General features: G+C 47.5%; 1 protein-coding gene across 3 annotated transcripts; it reads left to right on the top strand.

Annotated features, from left to right (window-relative positions):
- Window positions 1-10858: 10858 nt before the first annotated feature.
- On the top strand, window positions 10859-21049 carry AQP8 (aquaporin 8). 3 transcript variants are annotated; one of them, XM_081554428.1, is made up of 6 exons: window positions 10859-10973; window positions 11115-11368; window positions 14342-14468; window positions 16473-16627; window positions 18784-18918; window positions 20132-21049. In XM_081554428.1, exons 1-6 carry the CDS (start codon window positions 10962-10964, stop codon window positions 20178-20180), a joined length of 732 nt encoding a protein of 243 aa, XP_081410554.1. In that variant the 5' UTR covers window positions 10859-10961; the 3' UTR covers window positions 20181-21049. The 3 variants fall into 3 exon arrangements, with proteins under 3 accessions (XP_081410554.1, XP_081410553.1, XP_081410555.1); XM_081554427.1 differs by having other exon boundaries at window positions 16413-16627; XM_081554429.1 differs by lacking the exon at window positions 16473-16627.
- The last annotated feature ends 1507 nt before the right edge of the window (window positions 21050-22556 follow it).

Here is a 22556-nt window from a genome sequence, read left to right as displayed (position 1 = left end):
TTGTACCTCCACTCCTCGACCCTTTATTGCTCCTCTCCCCCTTCCCCACTGTTAATCACTAGTTCTATGTAAATTGAATTCTTTTTCTAGGAAATTCTAGAAAATTCGAACTAGCTTATGGTGGCAGAAAGCAGATTAGTGATTGACTGAGAATAGGAGCAGGGTCACAAGGAAGCTTGGGGAGATGATACGTTCATGTTCACTATATTGATTGCAGCACTAGTTTCATGGGTGTACACATATGTCAAAGCATCAGCGGTTCGCTTGACACATAATTTATTGTCTATCGGTTGTACCTCAATAAAGCTTTTTAGAAATAATAAAAAAAAATGAGTCTCTCAAAAGATATCTCTGTTTTCTTTTTTTGCTAGTTGATGGTGGCTCAGATAGTGAAGAATTCACCTGCAATGCACAAGACCTGGGTTCAATCGCTGGGTCGGGAAGGGAATTCCCTGGAGAAGGGAATCATTACCCTCTATGGTATTCTTGCCTGGAGAATTCCATGGACAGAGGGGCTTGACAGGCTACCATCCGTGGGGTTGCAAACAGTCAGACATGACTGAACGATTAACACTTTCACAACTTTGTTCACTTCCACCTCTTATAGGGATATTTTGCCTGTAACGGCAGAGGCTCTGGAGTTAGCAAACTAATTCTGACCCTAATTACCTCTAACCTTTAGTGAGTCACTAGATCTTTGAACTGCGGTTTCCTCAGCTGCAAAATGGGAATAACACCCACCTCACAGGACTGTCATGGGAGCCAACAGGGTGATGTTTGTTAAATGCTCAGTACAAGGCCTGAAAGAGGTCCTTCTGGCTGTTAACCTGTATTGTTATTGATGACAGTTCAATTACTGGAGTAACAAACAGCAGAGTGAAGACTTCTGATTTTTTTAAAAATTATTTATTTATTTTTTTTGGCTTCATTGGGTCTTTGTTGTTGCAAGGGCTTTTTCTCTAGTTGCCATGAGCGAGGGCCACTCTCTAGTTGTGGTATGTGGGCTTCTCATTGCGGTGGCTTCTCTTGTTATGGAGCACAGATCTAGGGCGCACAGGCTCAGTAGTTGCGGCCCTCAGGCTTAGCTGCTCCGAAGCATGTGGGATCTTCCTAGGCCAGGGGTCAAACCCATGTTCCCTGCATTGGCAGGCAGATTCTTCACCACTGGACCACCAGGGAAGCCCAAGATTTCTGATTCTTAAAGGCAATTTCTAAATGTGCACATTTTTATATTTTATGGGGATAAAATGTTATAGGCAACAACGTAGACATAGAATTCAGTGTTTTCTTCTTAGGTACCATTTGTTCACCTACAGATTTCCTCTTGATTATGTCCGGAAGGTAATTTCTTAAAATATAGTAGACTGGGTTTATTTTTAACTTTTTATTGAAGTACAATGTACATACAGAGAAGTACACACATCGTTAACAGCTTGATGAATTTTCACAAAGTGAACTCACCCTTAGCCAGAACCCAATCAAGAAATAGAAAAGTGATGGATCCTGGAAGTCTCCACCTGCCCCGTCTCAGTCACTACCTCCCAAAGCTTACCCTTGAACTTTCTGTTACACAGTTTGTGCTCTTTCCTGTCTGACTTCTTTCCCTTTGTGAGATTCATTCAATTGCTGGCCCATCCACGTGATTTACTTTTCATGACGCCTTCTCTGTTACACCTTTTCAAAGCATTATCATATCTTTGTTGAGACTTGAAGGATGAGTAAGATTTTGTCCGCATTAGGGAGCAGTTTGGGTAAAAGAAACAGACTGTCCAAAGATTTGATGCTGAGTGAAACAGTGGGATGTTCAAGATACTGAAAGTAGACATTCATTCTGGGGTAGATGGTTCCTATTTAGTTCAACTGTTTCCAGCATTATGACCATTCAAATAGTTCTCAGCTTTTTCTACCAACAAAGAATAATGAAATCAATGTCCCTCCCCAGTTGGAGCTTTTGTGTGTTTTTAAGTTTTTGTTTATTTATTTTGGTTACGCTGGGTGTTTCACTGCTGCGCACGGGCTTTACCTAGTTGCGGTGAGTGGGGGCTACTCTTCATTGTGCTGGGCAGGCTTCTCGTTGCAGTGGCTTCTCTTGTTGAGGAGCACAGGTTCCAGGCGCACTGGCTTCAGTGGTTGCAGCACAGGGGCTCTTTAGCTGTGGCTCCCGGGCCCTAGAGTGTGAGGGCTCCAGTAGTTGCGGTGCATGGGCTCAGTTGCCTCACGGCATCTCGAATCTTCCCAGCCCAGGGATCAAACCCGTGTCCTCTGCACTGGCAGGGGGATTCTTTTCCACTGCACCACCAAGGAAGTTCTAGAGTTTTTGTTTTTATAGGGTCACTTTTCAAACATAAGGCTCCTTGGATCTAGGGGTAGGTGAATTTAAAGACTTCATGTATGTTGCAAGATTGTGTTACAAAATATTGTAGCTTTGTACATTTTTCCCAGAAATGTATGGGTTTGCTTATTTTCTCCCTCTTTCTCAATATGGGATGTTAATCATGTTTTTATAATTTCTCTTCTGTTGTTTCCTTTGAGTTTTTTCCTGGTTATTATCTTTTCATGTTTATTGACACTTTGGATTTCTTATTCTGTGCTGCGTTAAGTCACTTCAGTTGTGTCTAACTCTTTGCGACCCTATGTACCGTAGCCCACCAGGCTCCTCTTTCCATGGGATTCTCAAGGCAAGAATACTGGAGTCGGTTGCTATGCCCTCTTCCAGGGGATCTTCCCAAGCCAGGGATTGAACCCATGTCTCTTCCAGTTCCTGCATTGCAGGAGGATTCTTTACTGCTGAGCCACTGGGTAGAGTTATTTAATTTTTCATAGTTATTACTGTACAAATAGTAGATAAACTAATAAAAGCAAAAAAATGACAACATGGGAACATTCTGATTATTTATATGAAATGTGCTCATAGAGTCAAGCTCTTCAGCAAATGGTAGACATTATTGCTACCATTTTTTAAAAAAATTTTGGCTTACGCGCACAGCATGAGGAACTCCCCTGACCAGTGATTGAACCCATGGCCCTTGCAGAGGAAGTGCTCTTAACCACTGGACGACTATGGAAGTCCATTACTACCATTCTCATTGTTGTCCCAAACATGCAGATAGTAAGCAAATGAACTCCTGTAAACACTGAGACTTAATGGACTGCTCCTTCAGCCCAATGACTTTCTGGGTGTAAGGAGTTCTGACTGTCAGCTACAAGGTGGTGCTTGCCATGGGCACTTTTAGAACAGGACAGTTAAAATCAGACATAGAACATCGGACTGGTTCCAAATTGGGAAAGGAGTACCTCAAGGCTGTATATTGTCACCCTGCTTATTTAACTTATATGCAGAGTTCATCATGAGAAATGCTGGGCTGAAAGAAGCACAAGCTGGAATCAAGATTGCCGGGAGAAATATCAATAACCTCAGATTTGCAGATGACATCACCCTTATGGCAGAAAGCAAAGAGGAACTAAAGAGCCTCTTGATGAAAGTTGAAAGAGGAGAGTAAAAAAGCTGGCTTAAAACTCAACATTACAAAAACCAAGATCATGGCATCCAGTCCCATCACTTCATGGAAAATAGAATGGGAAACAATGGAATCAGTGACAGACTTTATTTTGGGGGGCCCCAAAATCACTGCAGATGGTGATTGCAGCCATGAAATGAAAAGACGCTTGCTCCTTGGGAGAAAAGCTATGACCAACCTAGACAGCATATTAAAAAGCAGAGACGTTACTTTGCCGACAAAGTCCGTCTAGTCAAAGCTATGGGTTTTCCTGAAGTCATGTATGGATGTGAGAGTTGGAGCATAAAGAAGGCTGAGCACCAAAGAATTGATGCTTTTGAACTGTGATGTTGGAGACGACTCTAGAGAGTCCCTTGGACTGCAAGGGGATCTAACCAGTCAATCCTAAAGGATATCAGTCCTGAATATTATTTGGAAGGAGTGATACTGAAGCTGAAACTCCAATATTTTGGCCACCTGATGTGAAGAACTGACTCATTTGAAAAGACGCTGATGCTGGGAAAGATTGCAAGCGGGAGGAAAAGGGGATGACAGAGGATGAGATGGTTGGATGGCATCCCCTACTCAATGCACTTGAGTTTAAGTAAGCTCTGGGAGACGGTGAAGGACAGGGAAACATGATGTGCTGCAGTCCACAGGGTCGCAAAGAGTTGGACAGGACTGAGCGGCTAAACAACAATAATGGGCACTTTTTGCCTTATCATACTGTTCATGGGGTTCTTACAGCAAGAATACGGAGTGGTTTGCCATTTCCCCTCTATCTATTTCTACAAGTATTAACTCATGTGCTGCTACAGCTGCTGACCTCCAACACTATCTGAAAGGAGTTCACGGTGGAGAGCAGAAAGGAGGCAGTCTGTACTCAGGCTAAAAACTGGCAGGACAGGTCTTCAGATAGTTAGATATTTTCAGGAGCTGATTTTATGAGCCCAGTCCTTGTATCTCCTCATATCTAGAAAAGCACTAAAATCTTTTATGCTGATGACTGTTCCTCGTGACTAGCTAAAGCTTCCTGAGACCAGCAGGAAACTTCTGGGAAAATCCGTCCTTGATTCAGTGTATTCCCCCTTCACTGAAATCACATATATGCTGGCCTTGCCCCCTTGCCTCTTTGGAGAAGCTTCTCAGAGTCGAGGTGGGGTCTCCTAGGCTGCAGTCTCATGTTGCCCCAAATAAAACTAAACTCACAACTCTCACGTTGTGCATTTTTTTTAAGTTGACACAATGTGGCCCGCATGTCTGATTCTGGTTACTAGTGACTCCAAAGACATCGATATTTGAACTTGACACTGCAGGGGAGAAAATAGAGTGCTGGTGGCTTCTCCAGGGAAGGAAGGTGCTCAGGTTCAAATTAAACCTGCGATCTGAGCACCCAGAAAGATGAAAACCAGACTCATTTCTACCAACCAACCTGCCCTGAGCTCCAAGTGAGCAATCATAGCTGCAAACAACTGGCAGAGCTATTTAAATAGAAATAAAGGCACAGTTTCAGAAGACACTGAGGAGTTCTGAGACAGGCTGGGACCTGAGACCCTTTGCTGCAATGCTTGCTCCTGGACAAATGTCTCCTGGAGCAATAAAATACAAAGAAACTATAAGGGACTAGCAATAACTGCATGCCTGCACAGTTGGGCCAAATTAAGGACACAAAAGATATAAAAAGACCACAGTCTAACTGCCACTTCTGAGGTGCTGGGAGCAAAACAGGATCCTGTGTATATACCTGCACACAGCACCGCTAAGGGGGTGGGCAGACCACCTAAGCTGCCCCTCTGGCCCGACCCACCAATCCACCCCTACCTTCACCTTATTTAAGGACCTGTCTCGCCACCCTCCCTCCAGCCCCCCACCAGCAAGTGAGCAAGGGGACATTTTACTTGTTTTTACTCCCACCTGCTGGAGCAGAAGTCCCAGTAAAGTGTTGCCTGATTTTCTTGTCTGCTCTCTTATCAGTTTCCATTGATTACTAAGTCCAAGAACCCTGTTGGTCACTGTTCTGCTGTGTGCTTCTGTGACTGGCCACAGAGCACAGATCTCATGATCAGCCTGAAGGAGCAAGCATCTGCATTCCTACCGAGAGTGACTTGTTTTAAGAAGAAATTATTAAGCTGAAAGCCCAGTATCTTTGGTATATTGGGACGGAGCTTATCAGCAATAAATGTTCTCTGCTGCAAAGGATAGAAAATTCAACCCCCAGTGCCTGAAAGAGAAGGACATTTACTGTTTACTCAGAGGCTCTCAGACTTTCTTGGGTCACTGTGTTCCTTGGCCAGAAGGAATATCTAATAGTTACATTTATTAGTTAGGTCCAAAAACCTACAACATTTATGGCCTAACCACTTAGTCACCATTAATGAAAATTCACATATATTGAAAGAAAAAAGCATTTTATTTCATTCTTAAATAACTATAATTAAATAGCTCAATTGTTATTTAATAACACAAATAACTAATTGTATTCTTTAATAACTTCCATTTTTAAATACTACAGTTGCTTACTATGGGATATGTATGCCTTTGGAGCACTGCATAATTTCTCAGGGCTTGAAATCAGATTGGACAGTGCCAATCTCACTTCCTTTGCACATTGATTTTCATGTGGCACTTTTCTTTTTACGGCAACCCCTATAAAACCAGGTTTGCAAAGATATGATGTCATTGAAAGGAATGTAGGACCATCTAATAGAAAACTGTGAACTACTTAGCTAGTAATTCATACTGTGTCTGACAGATACTGAGCATCAATTTATTTTCCTTGAAAATTTAAAATATCCCACAGCCCCTTTATGATTTCACTCTCTTTGGGGTGTTCTCTGGGAAGTGCATATTTATTTAACAAGAAATCTGGAGTAGCTGGTCTTGGGGCTGTCTGGTGCTGTGGTGATGTCATCAAGGATCCACACGTCTAGCAAGTTGCACCTTGTGATCCCAAGGTGGTTGCCATGGCACCAGCATCACATTTTCTCCACAATAGTGCAACCATCAGTATGAGAAAGGAGGGGAAAATGGTTTGTTAGGATAAAAGGCAACCTACTCTTATACTCCATTTAGACCTGATGGTAGATGGCAGACTGGTACCTCAGGATGCAGAAATGTCTTAAAATGTCATCCAAGCAAAGATAAAAACTAGAGGCTTTGGTCATGTCAACCAGACCTGGGATTGGAAGGCTGAAGAGTTTTCTGGTCAAACAATTTCTTAGGATGGTACCATTTCCCCAGTGTACTTACTAGTCATCCTGGTGGTTTGGGGAGACCAGAACATTGCATATGGAGACCTCAGGCCACAGAAAAATTCTCATGTTGTGGAGATACGTTGTTCTGCTTGAATGACATTTGAGGAGAACCACTGTTTTTGTAGCTCCTGAGTCCAATCCTAGCTCTAGCCAGGAAGGGGGGCCCTTGGCATCTAGTTGGCCCAGGAAGAAGGACAAATATTTGATCTGAGATTTGAGTTAGGAGTAGAAGTTGGCCAAGAGAGCAAAAGAGAGCTCCAACAGAAGGAACAGCCTGGGCAGGTAGGGGATGAGGGTGCCCGGCTCTTCTGACAAATCCTTTATGATTCGTGTGGCAGGAGTTGAGTCCAGATGTGGCTGGTATGGGAGTTTGGTTTTGCCCTGACTGCCACGGAAGGTGCTAGAAAGTTTGAAGTCAGGGAAAGCTAGGTGGCTCAAACAGTAAAGAATCTGCTTGCAAAGCGGGAGACCTGGGTTCAGTCCCTGGGATGGGAAGATTCCCTGGAGAAGGGAATGGCAACCCACTCCAGTACTCTTGCCTGGAGAATTCCATGGACAGAGGAGCCCAGTGGGCTATAGTCAAAGGGATCACAAAGAGTCAGACATGACTGAGCCATAGGTCTACCCCACAAAACCCCCTGCACAACCCTCCACATTCTCTTCCCGAATTTACTGGCCAATGGAAAAGATCTGAGGACCTAGATGGTGGATCTTCAAGATGGAAGTAGCCCGGCTCCCTGAGTCACCGTGTGATGAAGGGCCTGCTGTTGTTCTATGAATAATGAATCACTTTTCACTATGTTAAGCCATTGAAATGTTGGGGGGGGGGTTGTTATTTGTTACACAGGTCAGTCTATTTTGACTAATGCAAACCATAATAAGAACTACTAGTTACTGGGTTCCTGCTCTGAATTGCAGAGAAGGCAATGGTAACCCACTCCAGTGTTCTTGCCTGGAGAATTCCAGGGATGGCGGAGCCTGGTGGGCTGCCATCTATGGGGTCGCACAGAGTCAGACATGACTGACGCGACTTAACAGCAGCAGCAGCAGCTCTGAATTGGGCACTGTGCTAAGGGCTCTGTCTCAATCTACACATCAGTCCTATGGGGATGGGTACCACCATTAGCCCACTTTTACAGAGGAGCAAACTGAGGCTGAGAGAGAATAGCTGGGGGCATAGGTGCAGAAACTTGATCCCCAAACCTGGACCCAAATGCTAAACTGGGCCCTGCTGGCTGCTAGTTTTAAAGGAATGGATTGAAACTGGCTGAGACATCAGCCATAGAGAACAGACTAGCGGTTGCCGAGGGTGGGGGGAAGGGATGAGCTGGGAATTCGGGGTTAGTGGATGCAAATTATTATATATTGAATGCAAATTATTATATATTGAATGGATAAACAACTAGGTCCTACTGTATAGCTATATTCTATATCCTGGGATAAATTATCACGGAAAAGAATATGTAAAAGAATGTATGTATATATGTATAACTTAGTCATTTTGCTGAGCAGCAGAAATTAACATAGCATTGTAAACCTACTACACTTCAATTGAAAAATTGAAAAAAAATAAGAAATTGATTAAAGCAAGAAGACCAGATGAGGGGTTGTTATAGTGGTATCAGTTGGGCATTCCCCTTGTGAAGTGAGAAAGTAATAGATTACTGGGACTATTAACTATTGAGGGAATGCATAAGAGGTGTTCAGTGCGGGGTCTATAGTTGGCAGGTGTATAAGAAACATTTGATTTTCTTTTCAAGAGCCTAAGCAAGAACTGATGAAGACCCGGGTGAAAATAGGAGAGGAATATTCTGGAAGCAGCGCTTGGCAGGACTTGAGCAAAGAATGAGGGAGATGGGGAGTTGGGGGTTGGACCGCAATCCTGTGCTTCAGGGTCAGGAAGGAAGGGAGTGAGAAACAGTGTGTCCAATGCGCTGTGGGTGCGAAGGAGGGAGAGAACAAGTCTCAAGATAACCAGCAAGAGAGCGGCCCTGAAACCTTCCAAGTTGTGCAGATGCTCAATAGAGCGTCCCGGGCTGCAAGCTAAAAGGAGTTCTCAGCAAATTGTCAAACCCTTGTCCGGATGCATCTGCTTCTGTTCTGAAGTAGATATTTATTATCTACACAACCTTGGGCAGGTTTTTCAACATCTTTGTATCTCGTTTTTATCATCTGAAGATGAGGATAAGAAGTCATAGGACTTATTGAGTTGTTGTAAATACGTGCAGAGTGCTTAGCCCAGCATTAGATACATAATGAGTTATCAGTTAATGGTGGAAATTTTCATTAAAATTCTCTTATCCCAGATATTACTTCTCTATGACTATATACAATATGCAGATAATAGTTATAAACATTGAACAGCATCTTTGCCTCTCTTGTTCATTGCTATGTTTCCTACCAGCTCTTAGGACAGTGGCTGGTTCACAGTAGATATTTAGATATTTATTGAATGGATGAATAAGGAAACCCATCTCTCTCCCCTGCCTTTCCCCCGTTCTTCCCTTCCTTCCTTCTTTCCATCCATCTGTCCACCCACCCATCTGCCCATCTTCCATGCATCTTTTCCATAATCTGTCCACCCATCCATCCATCCATCCATCTATCCATCCATCACTTTAGAAAGGCTTAACCCACAAGATTTTTTTTTAATTGTGAGTGTAGTGGCTTAACATACAAGTTTTTTTCCCAACTGTGATAAAATATGTATAACACAAAATTTACCATTTTAACCATTTAAGCATGTATTTCAGTGACATTAAGTACATTTATATTGGTGTGCAACCATTCATCTCTAAAACTTTTTCATCTTCCCATCTGAAACTCTGTATCCATTAAACAATAACTCCCCATTCTTCTCTCCTCCCAGGCCCACCACTCTACTTTCTGTTTCTATAAATTTGTCTATTCCAGTACCTGATAGAAGTGAAATCACACAATATTTGTCCTTTTGTGACTTAGCCCATATACTCTGCTGTCACAAAAGCTCTGTGATCCTGGGGAACTTAACCTTCCTGAATCTCCACTTCCTCGTCTGTTCAAGTGGCTGTAATAATAGTACTACCTCATAGGGTTATTGTGAGGCTTAAATGAGATAATACATACAAGGTATTTAACCAAGTGCTTGGCATGTAGAAAGTGCTCAATAAATATCAGTTCATATAAATACATATCCTAAATCAGCTGGCATTGGTGTTGCACTTATCCTGTGTCTATCATAAACATCTGTGTCTAAACACTTTATGATCTTAACTCATTTATTTTTTTAAAATTTAAAAAAATTTTTGGCTGTGCTGGGTCTTTGTAGTAGTGCATAGGCTCGGTAGTAGTGACCCACAGGCTTAGTTGCCCTGCGGCATGCAAGATCTTAGTTCCTCGACCGGGAATCAAATCCACTTCCCCTGCATTAGAAGGTGGATTCTTAACCACTGGACCACCAGGGAAGTCCCCTGATCTTCACTCATTTAAACCACACAGCTCTATGTCATTGGGCCCACCACTATCATCCCACTACACTGGCGAGGAAACTAAGGTACAAAGAGGGTGAGCAACTGCCCAAGGTTACTCAGTAGTTCACGGAGGAGCTGGGGTTGAACTCCAGGCAGCCTGTTTCCAAAGTCCGCAGGCTTTACCATTGCCTGTGCAATCTCCCGGGACGGTCATCCGTCTACACCCTCAGCACTGGATCAGCCTGTCAGCGTGAGTGTGTGGAGGTGTCGGGGCCTCAGATACGAGGAGGTGTCCTTGGAAATTGGTGGAAAAAAATCACTGAAGTTGAGTTTAGCCTTACTTCCCATGTGTGGTCCTGATTTGGTGGGAGCCTCCCGTGTTCACTCCCACCCACGGGTCTCCTCTGGACCCCTCCATCTCCTGCTGGGGAAGACCTAGAGTCCTCCCCAGGTGACGCAGCAAAGACAACGCCTTTCTCCTTTGTTGGTAGAAAGCTCAGCAATCCTTGACCAGCCTCCTCCTCTGCCCAGCTGAAATTAAAAAAAAAGGCTTCCTCTCCATGACCTCAGGGCCACCTCCCACTGGTCTTTATTGCTTTCTCGGCACCCTCAGGAGTGTCTGGAGCCCTTTAAAAGGGGTAGAGCCTGTTAGTGGGCTGGCAGCCTGGGTCCTAGAGATAAGAGTGTCCTGTCCGGGACAGCAGGTGCGGGTCTCCCAGCCAGGACAGGACAAAGTCCCGCCGAGAGTCACCTCCGCCCCAATGTTTACAGAGGTGGGTCCACTCTGGGCCTCTTCCTCTGCAGTCTGGCCCTCCAAGCGGGTGGCTGAGGATTCATTCAAGGTGGGAGCGCTGGGGGCTTCCTTCTGGGTTCTCCTCTCACCCGGGTCCCTTTCTCTCTTCCCAACCCCACAGGTAGCTACATCCATGTGTGACCTGGAGTCGGGCAGCGTCAAGGTGAAGGAGCCCAGCAACAGGGGCAGGTGGCATGGGTGCTGGTATGAGCGGTTGGTGCAGCCCTGCCTGGTGGAACTGCTGGGCTCTGCTCTGTTCATCTTCATCGGCTGCCTGTCAGTCATCGAGAACGGGCCGGACACCGGGCGGCTGCAGCCGGCGCTGGCCCACGGGCTGGCCCTGGGGCTGGTCATTGCCACGCTGGGGAATATCAGGTGGGAACCGCTCTGGGCACTCGGCCTGGTGCCGGCCGGGGGAGCTGGGGGCGGGGAGCGGTGCGTGGGCAGGCACCCCGGGGGCACACACCCAGGATCCCGAGAGCAGTGTGGGTAAGAATGTGGGCTGGGGGGTCAGGCTGCCTGGGTTCGAATTCTGGCTCTTCAGCCCATGAGCTCTGCGGCTTTGGTGAAGTCACTCTCCAAACCCAACTGTCCACCTATGAAATGGAAACAGTATTTTCTAAATGTTATTTCTCAAGCCAACGCCGGTATAGTGCTCGTGCTCACCATGAACTATTCCAAGCACTTTGTACATAGCAATTCATGTAATCCTTACACCCCTGTGCAGTTGGTACTATTATTAGTCCCATTTCTTCACTGTGAAGGGGAAAGTTCAGGTAGCACGTCCAAGGTCCCAGGGCAGAGCCAGGAGGCAAAGCCAAGCTGTCTGTTGCCTAAACCCAGCACCTCCTGGTGGAGGTATGAGAATGATTGTGAAGTGCTCAGTCCATAGTAAGCCCTCAATCACTGATGGTTGCTGTGTTATTGTTACCTTTGTTATTGTTGTTTAGTCGATAAGTTGTGTCCAACTCTTTGCAACCCCATGGACCGTTGCCCACCAGGCTCCTCTGTCCACAGGGTTTCCCAGGCAAGAATACTGGAGTGGGTTGCCATTTCCTTCTCCAGAGGATCTTCCTGACCCAGGGATCAAACCTGTGTTTCCTGCATTGGCAGGTGGATTCTTTACCACTGAGCTACCTGGAAAGTCCATTGTTACCATTAGGACAGGGTTTTGCTCCAACCTAGGGGAAGGCAACGCCTTGCAGAAGAACCCACCAGTGGGGGTAGGGAGGGCCGAGGGGCTCCCCTTGCATAGCCCTCACCTGAAAGGAGGCTCCACTGGGAGGTCGTGGACTCCCAGGAGAAACAGCCTAACGGATGGGGTGTCTGGCAGGGAGATCTAAGATCTGGTTTGTTTTTATTTAACCTCTCACAGAAAACTAATCTGAGTAAGGAAATTAAAATACTGTTTCCCAGAAAAACAGAATGGAAAGAGAACTGTTCCATTTCTCTTTAAATATCTAAGGGAAGCTGTAGGTGGGGTGAAAATCACAGAGTCCTCTGTTCTCATGGGTTCATGGTTGAAGGCAAGATTTGTCATTGCTTATCAGGGTGATCAGGGCAAGTAACTGAACCTATGTTAGGTGGAATAAAAGGGAGATGATAATGATAGCTGATATTTGTTGAGTACTAACTAACTGCCACTACTCTATAGGAACATGTATTAATTATCTTTGCAACAGAGTTTATGAGATAGGGATCACTAAGGCACAGAGAGGTTTTATCACTTGCCCACAGTCACACAGCTCTTCCGTGGCCGAGCTGGGGTTTGAACACAGGCCAGCTGGCCAGAGAGAACGTTGCTTTGCGCTGCAGGAGACTGCCTATCTGAAATGTCAGCCTTTCATCCAACCATCTCTTTTTTGTCAACAAATATTTATTGGGTACCTACCACAAGCCAGGCACTGACTTTGAGGTTGTTGGAGTACCCAGCACAGCACCCAGTGAAGAGTAGGTGTTCAATAAGCTTTTATTGAGTAAACAAAGGATGATTGTTTTATTGTTAATGAGTGTGAAGTGAGTTTCTCGAACATGTATGGTGTTCCAGCCCTCTCCTGGTCGAGCCATGCTCTAAGTGAGTTTCTCACGCCTTTTGGACTGGGTGATTTGGTGGAGGGGCTGATGGCAGACAGGCTTCTAACTCTGCAGTCTCTGGCGGGAGGCTACCCCCACCCTCACTCCCCACCTCTCTGCTTTGGCAGAGCCCAGTCTAAGCTTGGTTATGGACCCAAATTGAGTCCCTTCTCTGCATCGATTGAGTCTGAGATCAGCTAGTGCTTCCTGACCCTGCAGGAAGCTCCCCCAGGGCCTGTGCGCAGAGCTCAGCCAGACAAGCTGGGGCAGCTGGTCCTGAAATGTCGGCGTGTTGGACCAAGTCTTGTGTCCAGAGCCAGGGTCCTCTGTCCAGTCTCAGCTCAGTGTCCTGTGCCCATTGGGTGGGCAGACCCATTGGTGGGCTCTGAACAGCTGGGGAGACATGAGGGTCTTGGGGTCACTGTCCCTCTTTTTGGGAGTGTCCATCCCATGCCCCTGAGAGCTTATTGAGCCAGCGTCTCAGGATAGCTCTTCTATCTGTGTGCAGCTGGACAGGATGCCAGGGGGCGGGCGTAGCAGGGTAGTCAGGGGCCTCCCAGCCCTGGGACTCGGACAGGTTGAGCAGCTCGGTCAAGAGGAAGGCTCTTTACCCAGGACCAATGGAACTGCCCCACAGAGCCAACTTGAACCAGCCCTTTGACCTAGGTTCGACTTTGTCTAACCTCCCTTCACGTTCCAAACCCCAGATCCCAACCCCCAATGTAATCATGAACCTCTAACCTCACTCCCGATTACCAATGCCATTTCCAGGAACATTTAACCTCAATTTCACACAAACGCTAGTCACACTTTCAGACCCAAACTAGGATTTTTATTGGTTGAGCAGTTCAATCAGTCAGGAGCTGTTGTTCGGGGCCTGGTTACTTTTAAGGGGAGGCTGGGATACCTCTCCTGGCCTATGCATTTGAAGCCTGGGGTCCCGTTGTGCTCTGTGGCCGCAGTTCTGAAGGGGTGGATACAGCTCTGCGGGGAGCGAGAAGGAGCTGAGAGATGCTTTTCCATCCTGTTCTTCCTCTGGGCCATCCTGGGTCTGGGGGTAGGACAGGAATGGGGCTGCCCTTCCCTCCCAGGGTCCCCCCTCATTACCTTCCCTCCACCACCCAGCACCTCAGGGAAAGTGGGGGTGTTCTGGTGCCTGTTTTCTGCTTGGGCTGCCCTTGACTGACGTTGGCTCTGCAGGGCCAGCCAGGGGGCTGTGGCGACCCAGGCTGTAGGCCTTGGCCTCATTACTCCTTCTGCTTTTTTGGGCGACAGTGGTGGACACTTCAACCCTGCGGTGTCCCTGGCAGCCATGCTGGTCGGAGGCCTCAAGCTGACGATGCTCTTTCCCTACTGGATCTCCCAGCTGTGTGGGGGGCTGATCGGGGCCGCTTTGGCTAAGGTGGGTGATCCCCCAGGGGGCTGGGCTGGGGCCTTTTGCTCTGCTGGGGCTGCTGGGGTGCGTGAGGGTGGGGAGTGGGGACTGTCTGGTTCTTTTCCTGTTGCCTCCAATGTGACTCAAAGTGAAAGTGTTAGTCGCTTAGCCGTGTCCGACTCTCGTGACCCCATGGACTGTAGCCCACCAGGCTCCTCTGTCCATGGAATTCTCCAGGCAAGAATACTGGAGTGGGTTGCCATTTCCTTCTCCAAGGGATTTTCCCGACCCAGGGATCAAACCTGGGTCTCCTATATTGGCAGGCAGATTCTTTACCATCTGAGCCATCAAGGAAGCCCACCCAATGGGACTGAGTGTGCCCTTTCTACCAGGAAGGGAACACTCAAGAAGGGCCTTTGGTTTTTTCTAAACCCACCCTGTTCTGTCCACGTCTGACACAGCCCTCCCTGGACAGACCAGGAATCAGAATTCAGAACTGAAAGTTTCTCTTCCTGAGTCCATTGTGGCTTTAGATAACGCTGATTTTTTAAAATTCATCCATTCATATACTTGTTCATTCCTTCTACAAACATCTCACTCAGCACTGGCTGAGGATATGGGATGCATATGATTCTTCTCCTTGAGAAACTCCTGAACTAACTTCTCTGTGTGTTCTCCAGTTTGCCTGCCTTTAAACTGAGTTACTCTACCTTTGATAGGAGTTAACACTCAATTTACTGGAAATCTCCCTTTCCAACAGAAAGACTAGCTCTTCCTCTTAGCCACAGAATTTCTATAGTTACACACAGAACTCCATGCATGGACTTCTTCCTTCCTCTTTGGCCACCCGACTTTCTTTTTTCCTTCTTCTCTTTTCTGTCTCTCTGTTTTCTGCTGTTCTCACATTTTAACCAGGAGTCCTTCAACATGAAGGCTTTGCTTGGCTTGTGGCGGGGTGGGGGAGTTGGAGGTGGGTAGGAGTGAAGAGGTTGCCTGTTCGCCTGGCTAGGGTTTGGTCTCTGGCTCTAAGCGCTGCCAACTGCAGACTTTGGTCTTGATCCTCATTTTGCTATCTTCCCTGCCCTGGTAACCGCACGCCCCCGTTTGAGACCCTGCTGCCCTGTCTGTTTAGGTGGGGACTGCTCTGATTCCCCATGGAAGGCAGTGCCCAGACTCTCACTCAGGCAGAGCCACTTGCAGACTCATTTGACATGATGGAGACCAGTGCGGGACAGCAGTGACTGCTCACTGAATGTTCCTCTCTGCCCACCCCACTATCCCACCTCACCCCTGCCCAGCACTTGACAGAATCCTCTCATTTAATCTCCGACTTGACCAGAAGCCAGCAGCTGTGCTTAGAGAGCCACCTGGGCCGGGAACTGTTATTATTAGCACCCCCAGTTTACAGAGGGGGAAGCTGAGGGGCAGAGAAGGCAGTGACTTGCCCAAGTTCAGATGAGCTGAGGTGCAGCAGGGCCCAGATTTGAGTTCTGGGTCCAGAAGCTTGTTTGCCCTCCCCAGGGGTTGTGATGACCCCGAGGCCGACTTCCTGGGAAGCCCATGAGCTTAAGTTCCAGGGCTCTTCTCATCCCTTCAAAGAGGTCTTTTAGGGGGCTTGCAATGTGCTCACCTGACTGTATGTGTTTGCAAAATTTGTAAAAATTAGGTATTTCTGTATTTTTTTCAAAAAAAGGTCATCTAAGTTTCACATGCTTCTGGCCCACAACACCTGGAGCCACCACTAGGTTATCCCCATTTTACAGATGAGCAAAATGAGGCTCAGAGAAGTCCAGTAGCTCACATGAAGCCATACAGTAGGAACTGGTAGGGCTGGGATGTGGTTCCAGGTGTGTCTGGCTGCACATTGGACAGGACTCTTCCCTGGCTTTAAAGGGTGGGACACCCCCCTCCTCGGACAGCTCCCAGCTGTCTCTCCACCCCCACTGTGGGGCTGAACACTGCTCTCCACAGGCGGTGAGTCCCGAAGAGAGGTTCTGGAATGCAACTGGGGCGGCTTTTGTGACAGTCCAGGAGTCGGAGCAGGTGGCCGGGGCAGTGGTGGCGGAGATCATCCTGACGACACTGCTGGCGCTAACTGTGTGCATGGGCGCCATTAATGAGAAGACACTAGGTCCTCTGGCCCCACTCTGCATCGGCTTCTCTGTCACTGTGGACATCCTGGCGGGGTGAGTACTGTTCGGCGGTGGGACTGCAGTGCTCAGCCCTGGGTCGAGACTCAGTCCTGGAGGAGTGCAGGCCTGCAGAGCCTCCCTGGGGGTCGCAGGCTTGGTAGCCAATAGAAGCCATGCAGACAGTTTAACCGGGGAAGTGGGCCGGTAGGAAGCAGACAACAGGGAGTGGTGGGGACTGCGGAGTCTTAGGAGGCCCCCACCATTCACCTCTGGTGGCTCAGATGGTAAAGTGTCTGCCTGCAATGGGGGAGACCCGGGTTTGATCCCTGGGTTGGGAAGATCCCCTGGAGAAGGAAATGGCAACTCACTCCAGTACCCTTGCCTGAAAAATCCCAAGGATGGAGCCTGGTGGGCTACAGTCCATGGGGTTGCAAAGAGTCGGACATGACTGAGCGGCTTCACTTTCCTTTCACTTACTATGCACCTCTGATAAGTTATCAATGTGCGGGAATATGGACTTGGGGTGACCTTTTAAATTTCATTCCAGGGAAGCCAGAAGACTGGAATTTTATGTGCATTTTCTAATTTTGTAGTATCAAGAAGTCATTTCTCTAGATTGTGTTTATCTTGTCAGCAGGCAGCTAGATTTTAGCCTCAGACTTACAAAGAGCTTCCACATTCATTGTCTCGTTTATCAAGAGCCTCTCAGTAGGCTTGGAAAGGCATTAAGGAGACAAAGGGTTATTTCTTCCCTTTTATATATGAGGAAAGTGAGGCTCAGAGAGAACACAGGTGACTTATTTAAAGTCATTGTTTGGTCGCTCAGTCATGTCCGACTCTTTGCGATCTCAGGGACTAGCGCCCCTCAGGCTCCTTCTCCAGGCAAGAATACTGGAGTGGGTTGCCATTCCTTCTCCAGGGGATCTTCCCAACCCAGGGATCCAACCTCCATCTCCTGTGTTGACAGGTGGATTCTTTACCACTGAACCACCAGGGAAGTCCCTCATTTAAGGTCACTGTGTGTGTTAGTCACTCAGTTGTGTCCGACTGTTTGCGATCCTATGGACTGTAGCCCGCCAGGCTCCTCTGTCCATGGAATTCTCCAGGCAAGAATACTGGAGTGGGTTGCCATTCCCTTTTCCAGGGGAATCTTCCCAACCCAGGGATCAAACCCAGGTCTCCCACACTGCAGGCAGATTCTTTACCATCTGAGCCACCAGGAAGCACCAAAGGTCATTGGGCAGTGGCAAATTAAGTGACAGATCTGTACAAAAGCCCCTGTTAAAGGAGGGATGAGGGAGCTCCTTCCTGAAGGCCAGCTCCTAACCAGGTGTAGCCTTTCCTAGCTCTGCCCTTTGACCCTAAGGCATCTTGTGGGAGGTGGAACCTGGGGAGGCTGGGAAATTAGGTGTGTAGAGCGGTAGCAGTGCTTTGCTGCCCCCTAGTGGCTCTTGGTTCACTTACAAGCCTATTGACTCATCCATCTGGCTTTGGCCACTGGCCACAGGCGGCGTCCTTGGCGGGTGAGGCCTGAGTGGGGACTCCAGCTTGAGTGAATGGGGCGAGGGTACAGACACCAGCACTAGAGAGGTGCTCCTGGGGAACACCCACCCTGTGGGAGATGCTGGGCCCCAAGCTTGCAGCACAGCGAAGACCTCAACCAGGTCAGCTGGGTTTGAGTTAACACTTGCGATGAATTATATGAGAAACACGGTCTCTGTATGTGTTGTCTCATTCATCCCTGACAATAACCTATGAGATATGTATGCTCACCTCAGCTGAAACACAGAGAGGTGAACAAATGTCACCCCTAGAAATCTCTAGAGTTCTAAATCTAGATCAACTTGACCCCAAAGTTCATATAACTAAGAGTTGCCTGACGTTGCCTTATCAACTCTGGAGAAGGCGTAGGTCCGTTTTCCTTCCTGCCATCACTGAGCCGGCACTGCTTGCTGGCCATTCTTCCAGAAGGGTGTCGGGGGAGTGGCAGACTGTAGGGAAGACCCCAAGGAGGAGTCAAGCCTTTCACTTCGTGTTAGAAGTCTTTTCACCCGTGTCTTCTTTGGAAACTTCCAGATGCCCATGCTATCATAGCTTAGAGAGGGTTTCTGGGTAGTGTGTGACCTAGGCCCACTGAGGGGAAATGAACCAGGGTGAGTCAGGGCTCCTTGGGTGGCATTCTGCTGACGAGTGTGGCTGGGTGTTGGCAGGGGTGCTGTGTCTGGAGCGTGCATGAATCCTGCCCGGGCCTTTGGACCTGCCATGGTGGCCAACCACTGGGACTACCACTGGATCTACTGGCTGGGCCCCCTCCTGGCCAGCCTGCTTGTAGGAGTGCTCATCAGGTAGGAATGTGATACGGGGTCGTGGCCCATCTAGTGGGCATGGGGATAGTTCCCAGGGCATCCAGGGGTAAGGGGCTAGGGTCTCGCTTCGGTTTAGATCAGAGAAGGGGCAAAGATTATGGCTCTGGGAATTTGGCTGTAAGTGACGGAAATCCATTTGAACACAGCTTTTGTCATAAAGGGAAGCTCATTGGCTGGCATAACTGAAAAGTTTACAGGTAGCCCTGACTTTGGTGGGAGCTCACACAATGTCTGTAGGGCTGGGTCCTTCTCAGAGGCTCTGCTGGCCTCTGGGTAGGCTTTGTGCTTAGACAGGCTCTCCAATAGAGGCAAAGATGCTCACCAGGCATTCCAGGCCTCCATCCTAGCAGCTCAATAACTGAGACCAGAGGAAACAGAACAACAGCTCTCACAAAAGTCCTGGATCTGCTGTTCTCTGGGTTGAACTGGCCTGGTGTGAGCCATGTCTACCTCTGAACTGGTCTCTGTAGCCCTGGGGCCAGCTCCCTTATTGGCTATGTCTGAGCATGAGCCTAATCCTGGAGTTAGGGTGAGGTCAGCCCCTCCTGAACAACTGTATTGACTGACAGTAGGGGGAGGAATAGCTCCCCACAGGGGTGTCATACAACTCAGGGGACCCCATCCACATAGAAGATCATGTCAATGGTGCTCCCAAGAGCATACATGTCAGGAGATGCCATTCACATAAGACACATTGTGAGCAGTGCTCCCTGACTGTGTGCAATGGATAAGGTTGATGTTATCAGGAGGATAATATCTGCTAGACTGCTTCTTCTCCAGCTGTCATCTGTGAACCTCAAGGATCCATAGGGTCCTGTCTTTTCTGCTCCAAGTTGTGTAGGGATGCGAGCTGGTACAGAGCCTGCTGTCCAGGCGAGGACAGGCACTGGGCTGGGCTGATCTAGACTGCTTGCATTGCTGCCCATCTGCAGTCCTGGCTTGGCCTATGGCTTAATGAAAAGCATAGGAATCATTCTCTGATGTTTTCATAATGGTACAGACGAGGATCTTCAGGAAAAGGGGTTGGAAACCCAACAGGAAAGAGTTTCTCCCTCTCCCCAGATCAGGCTATTGAGGCTGGAAAGGCCCAGGAAGGCATCTCTCTGGAGAATTCTGGGCCTGGAGACATGTGATGAAGGACTAAGTCTCTTCCAGAGACTTGGAGACCTCACTGAGCCACCTTTTTTTGTAGGTTCTTCATTGGGGATGCGAAAATTCGTCTAATCCTAAAGGGACGGTGAGGCTGAGATGGTGGAATTCCTGCTGCCCCAGGGACCCTCAGTGGACCCATCCTGGACCACAGACCAGACAGCTCTGCATTTCCTGCCGGGGCAGAGCCTCCAAGGAGTGACTGACACGCTTCCCCTGACTTGGGCCTGGCTTCTCAGAGATGCTAGGTCCTTTGGATTCCTTTGTGCTCATCAGAGACTTCTGCCTAGGGAATGTGTTGCCAGCGCCACCCAGAGGGAGGTAGAAACAGCACAACAGAAGAGCTTTTGACAGGGAAGGTCACAGGAGTAGAAGAGGTGACTGTTAATGTGTCTCTGGTCATTTCCCTCATCTTCTCTCTCCTTCTCTTGTTCCCTGATTTCTCTGTTACAAAAGGGCCTTCTGTGGTCTGTTTCCCTGCTGCCTGAGCTGTCAATCCAGCTTTGCAATAAATAGTCCAATATTTCCTTCTATCTGCCTACTGGCTGGCCTTTCCTTTCAGAAATGGACACTGCTGGGGAGGAAGCAAAAGTCCAGGTTGGGCCAGACCCATGGGAACCCAGTCTGGAGCTAAGTCCAAAAATTCTAGAGTCCTGTTTGGACTCAAAATCAGCTCCAGATCACAGACCTCAAGACCCTGCTGAAAAGCCCAACGGAGACTCAAGGGTCTGGTTTAGTTCCCAGTGCTATCCAGGACATGGATCTACCCACTCATGGCACTTTAGCTGAGGATGAGGGTGGATATGGGGGTGGCCCGGAGCTGCAAGGATTTCCCAAGGAAATATGTAATGTGTCATAGCACAAGTCTAGGGAGGCAGAGGTATTTGATGAAAGATAAGAGTATAAAGAATAACTAAAGATAAAAAAGAATAAAACAACACATTCCAAACTTCATACCTTATAAGTAGAGTGTGTGTCTTCTCTATGAGAATCTATATAAAATAGATAGCTAATGGGAATTTGCTGTATGACTCAGGAAACTCAAACCAGGGCTGGGTCTTTAACAACCTGTAGGGGGAGGGCTCTGTAACAACTAGAAGGGTGGGATGGAAAGAGAGGTGAGAAGGAGTTTCAGGAGGGAGGGGACATATGTATACTTATGGCTGATTCACGTTGATGTATGGCAGAAACCAACACAATATTATAAAGCAATTATTATCCTTCAGTTAAAAATAGGGATTGGGGGCAGGAGGAGAAGGGGACGACAGAGGATGAGATGGCTGGATGGCATCACCGACTCGATGGACATGAGTTTGGGTAAACTCTGGGAGTTGGTGATGGACAGGGAGGCCTGGCGTGATGCGATTCATGGGGTCGCAAAGAGTCAGACATGACAGAGCGACTGAACTGTACTGAACTGAACTGAATTAAAAATAAAAAAATTTTTTAAAAGAAAGAAAACAAAAGATTAAAAAAAAAAAAAGAATCTGCTTGGCAAAGCATGGAGCATGGGTTTGATCTCTGGTCTAGGAAGATCCCATATGCTGTGGAGCAACTAAGCCCTGCACAACTCTTGAGACCGCTCGCATAGAGCCCGTCCACATCAAGAGACGCTACCCTAATGAGGAGCCCCCGCTCACCACAGCTAGAGAAAGCCTGCAGACAGCAACGAAGGCCCAGCGCAGCCAAAAAAATAAGAAAACAATGTGAAGGTGATTATCATAATAGCTAGTGGGACTTCCCTGGTGATCCAGTGGTTAGGACTTCACTTTCCAATGCACGAGGGTGTAGGTTCGATCCCTGGCGGGGGAACAGACTAAGATCCTACGTGCCTTGTGGCCAAAAAACCAAAACATAAAACAGAAGAAATATTGTAACAAATTCAATAAAGACTTGAAAAATCATCTCCATAAAAAAAAATTTTTTTAAATAGCTCCTAACACTTATCAAGTACTTTCTGTATGCCAGGATCTGCTTTGTGTTCTAAACATGTGGTAATTTATTGCATTTTCACAACAACTGTACAGGTACATATGATTGTTATTATTATATTATTATTTTTCATGTTGCATATGAGGAAAGTGAGGCACAGAGAGGTCAAATGACTTACTCAAGGTCACTCAGGAAGTGGCAGAGCTGAGATTCAAACCCCAGTGGTCTGGCTCGAGAGTCTGGGCTCTTACACTGTTTGTGTAATCTAAAGACATACAGTTACTCTTAAACATTAACTCTTGGGGTTAAGAACAAACAGAATTGCGAATAAGGACTGTTTATTGTTATTTAGTCACTAAGTCATGTCTGGGACTGTAGCTCGCCAGGCTCCTCTGTCCATGAGATTTCCCAGGCAAGAATAGTGGGGTGCTTTGCCATTTCCTTCTGCAGGGGATCTTCCCAACCCAGCGATGGAAGCCATGTTTCCTGCACTGGCAGGTATATTCTTTACCACTGAGTAGGGGAACTGTACAATA

Source organism: Giraffa tippelskirchi, chromosome 13 (assembly GCF_054371585.1).
Source record: "Giraffa tippelskirchi isolate mGirTip1 chromosome 13, T2T-mGirTip1v1.2.pri, whole genome shotgun sequence".
Taxonomy (NCBI): domain Eukaryota; kingdom Metazoa; phylum Chordata; class Mammalia; order Artiodactyla; family Giraffidae; genus Giraffa; species Giraffa tippelskirchi.
Note: the sequence above shows the minus strand (reverse complement) of the source record. Positions and strands in the feature narration are given on the sequence as shown.

Coding starts and splice junctions, on each gene's coding strand:
- AQP8 (XM_081554427.1), top strand. Junction 16,628..18,783: donor ACTGTGGACATCCTGGCGGG/GTGAGTACTGTT, acceptor GGGTGTTGGCAG/GGGTGCTGTGTCTGGAGCGT. Junction 18,919..20,131: donor CTTGTAGGAGTGCTCATCAG/GTAGGAATGTGA, acceptor CTTTTTTTGTAG/GTTCTTCATTGGGGATGCGA.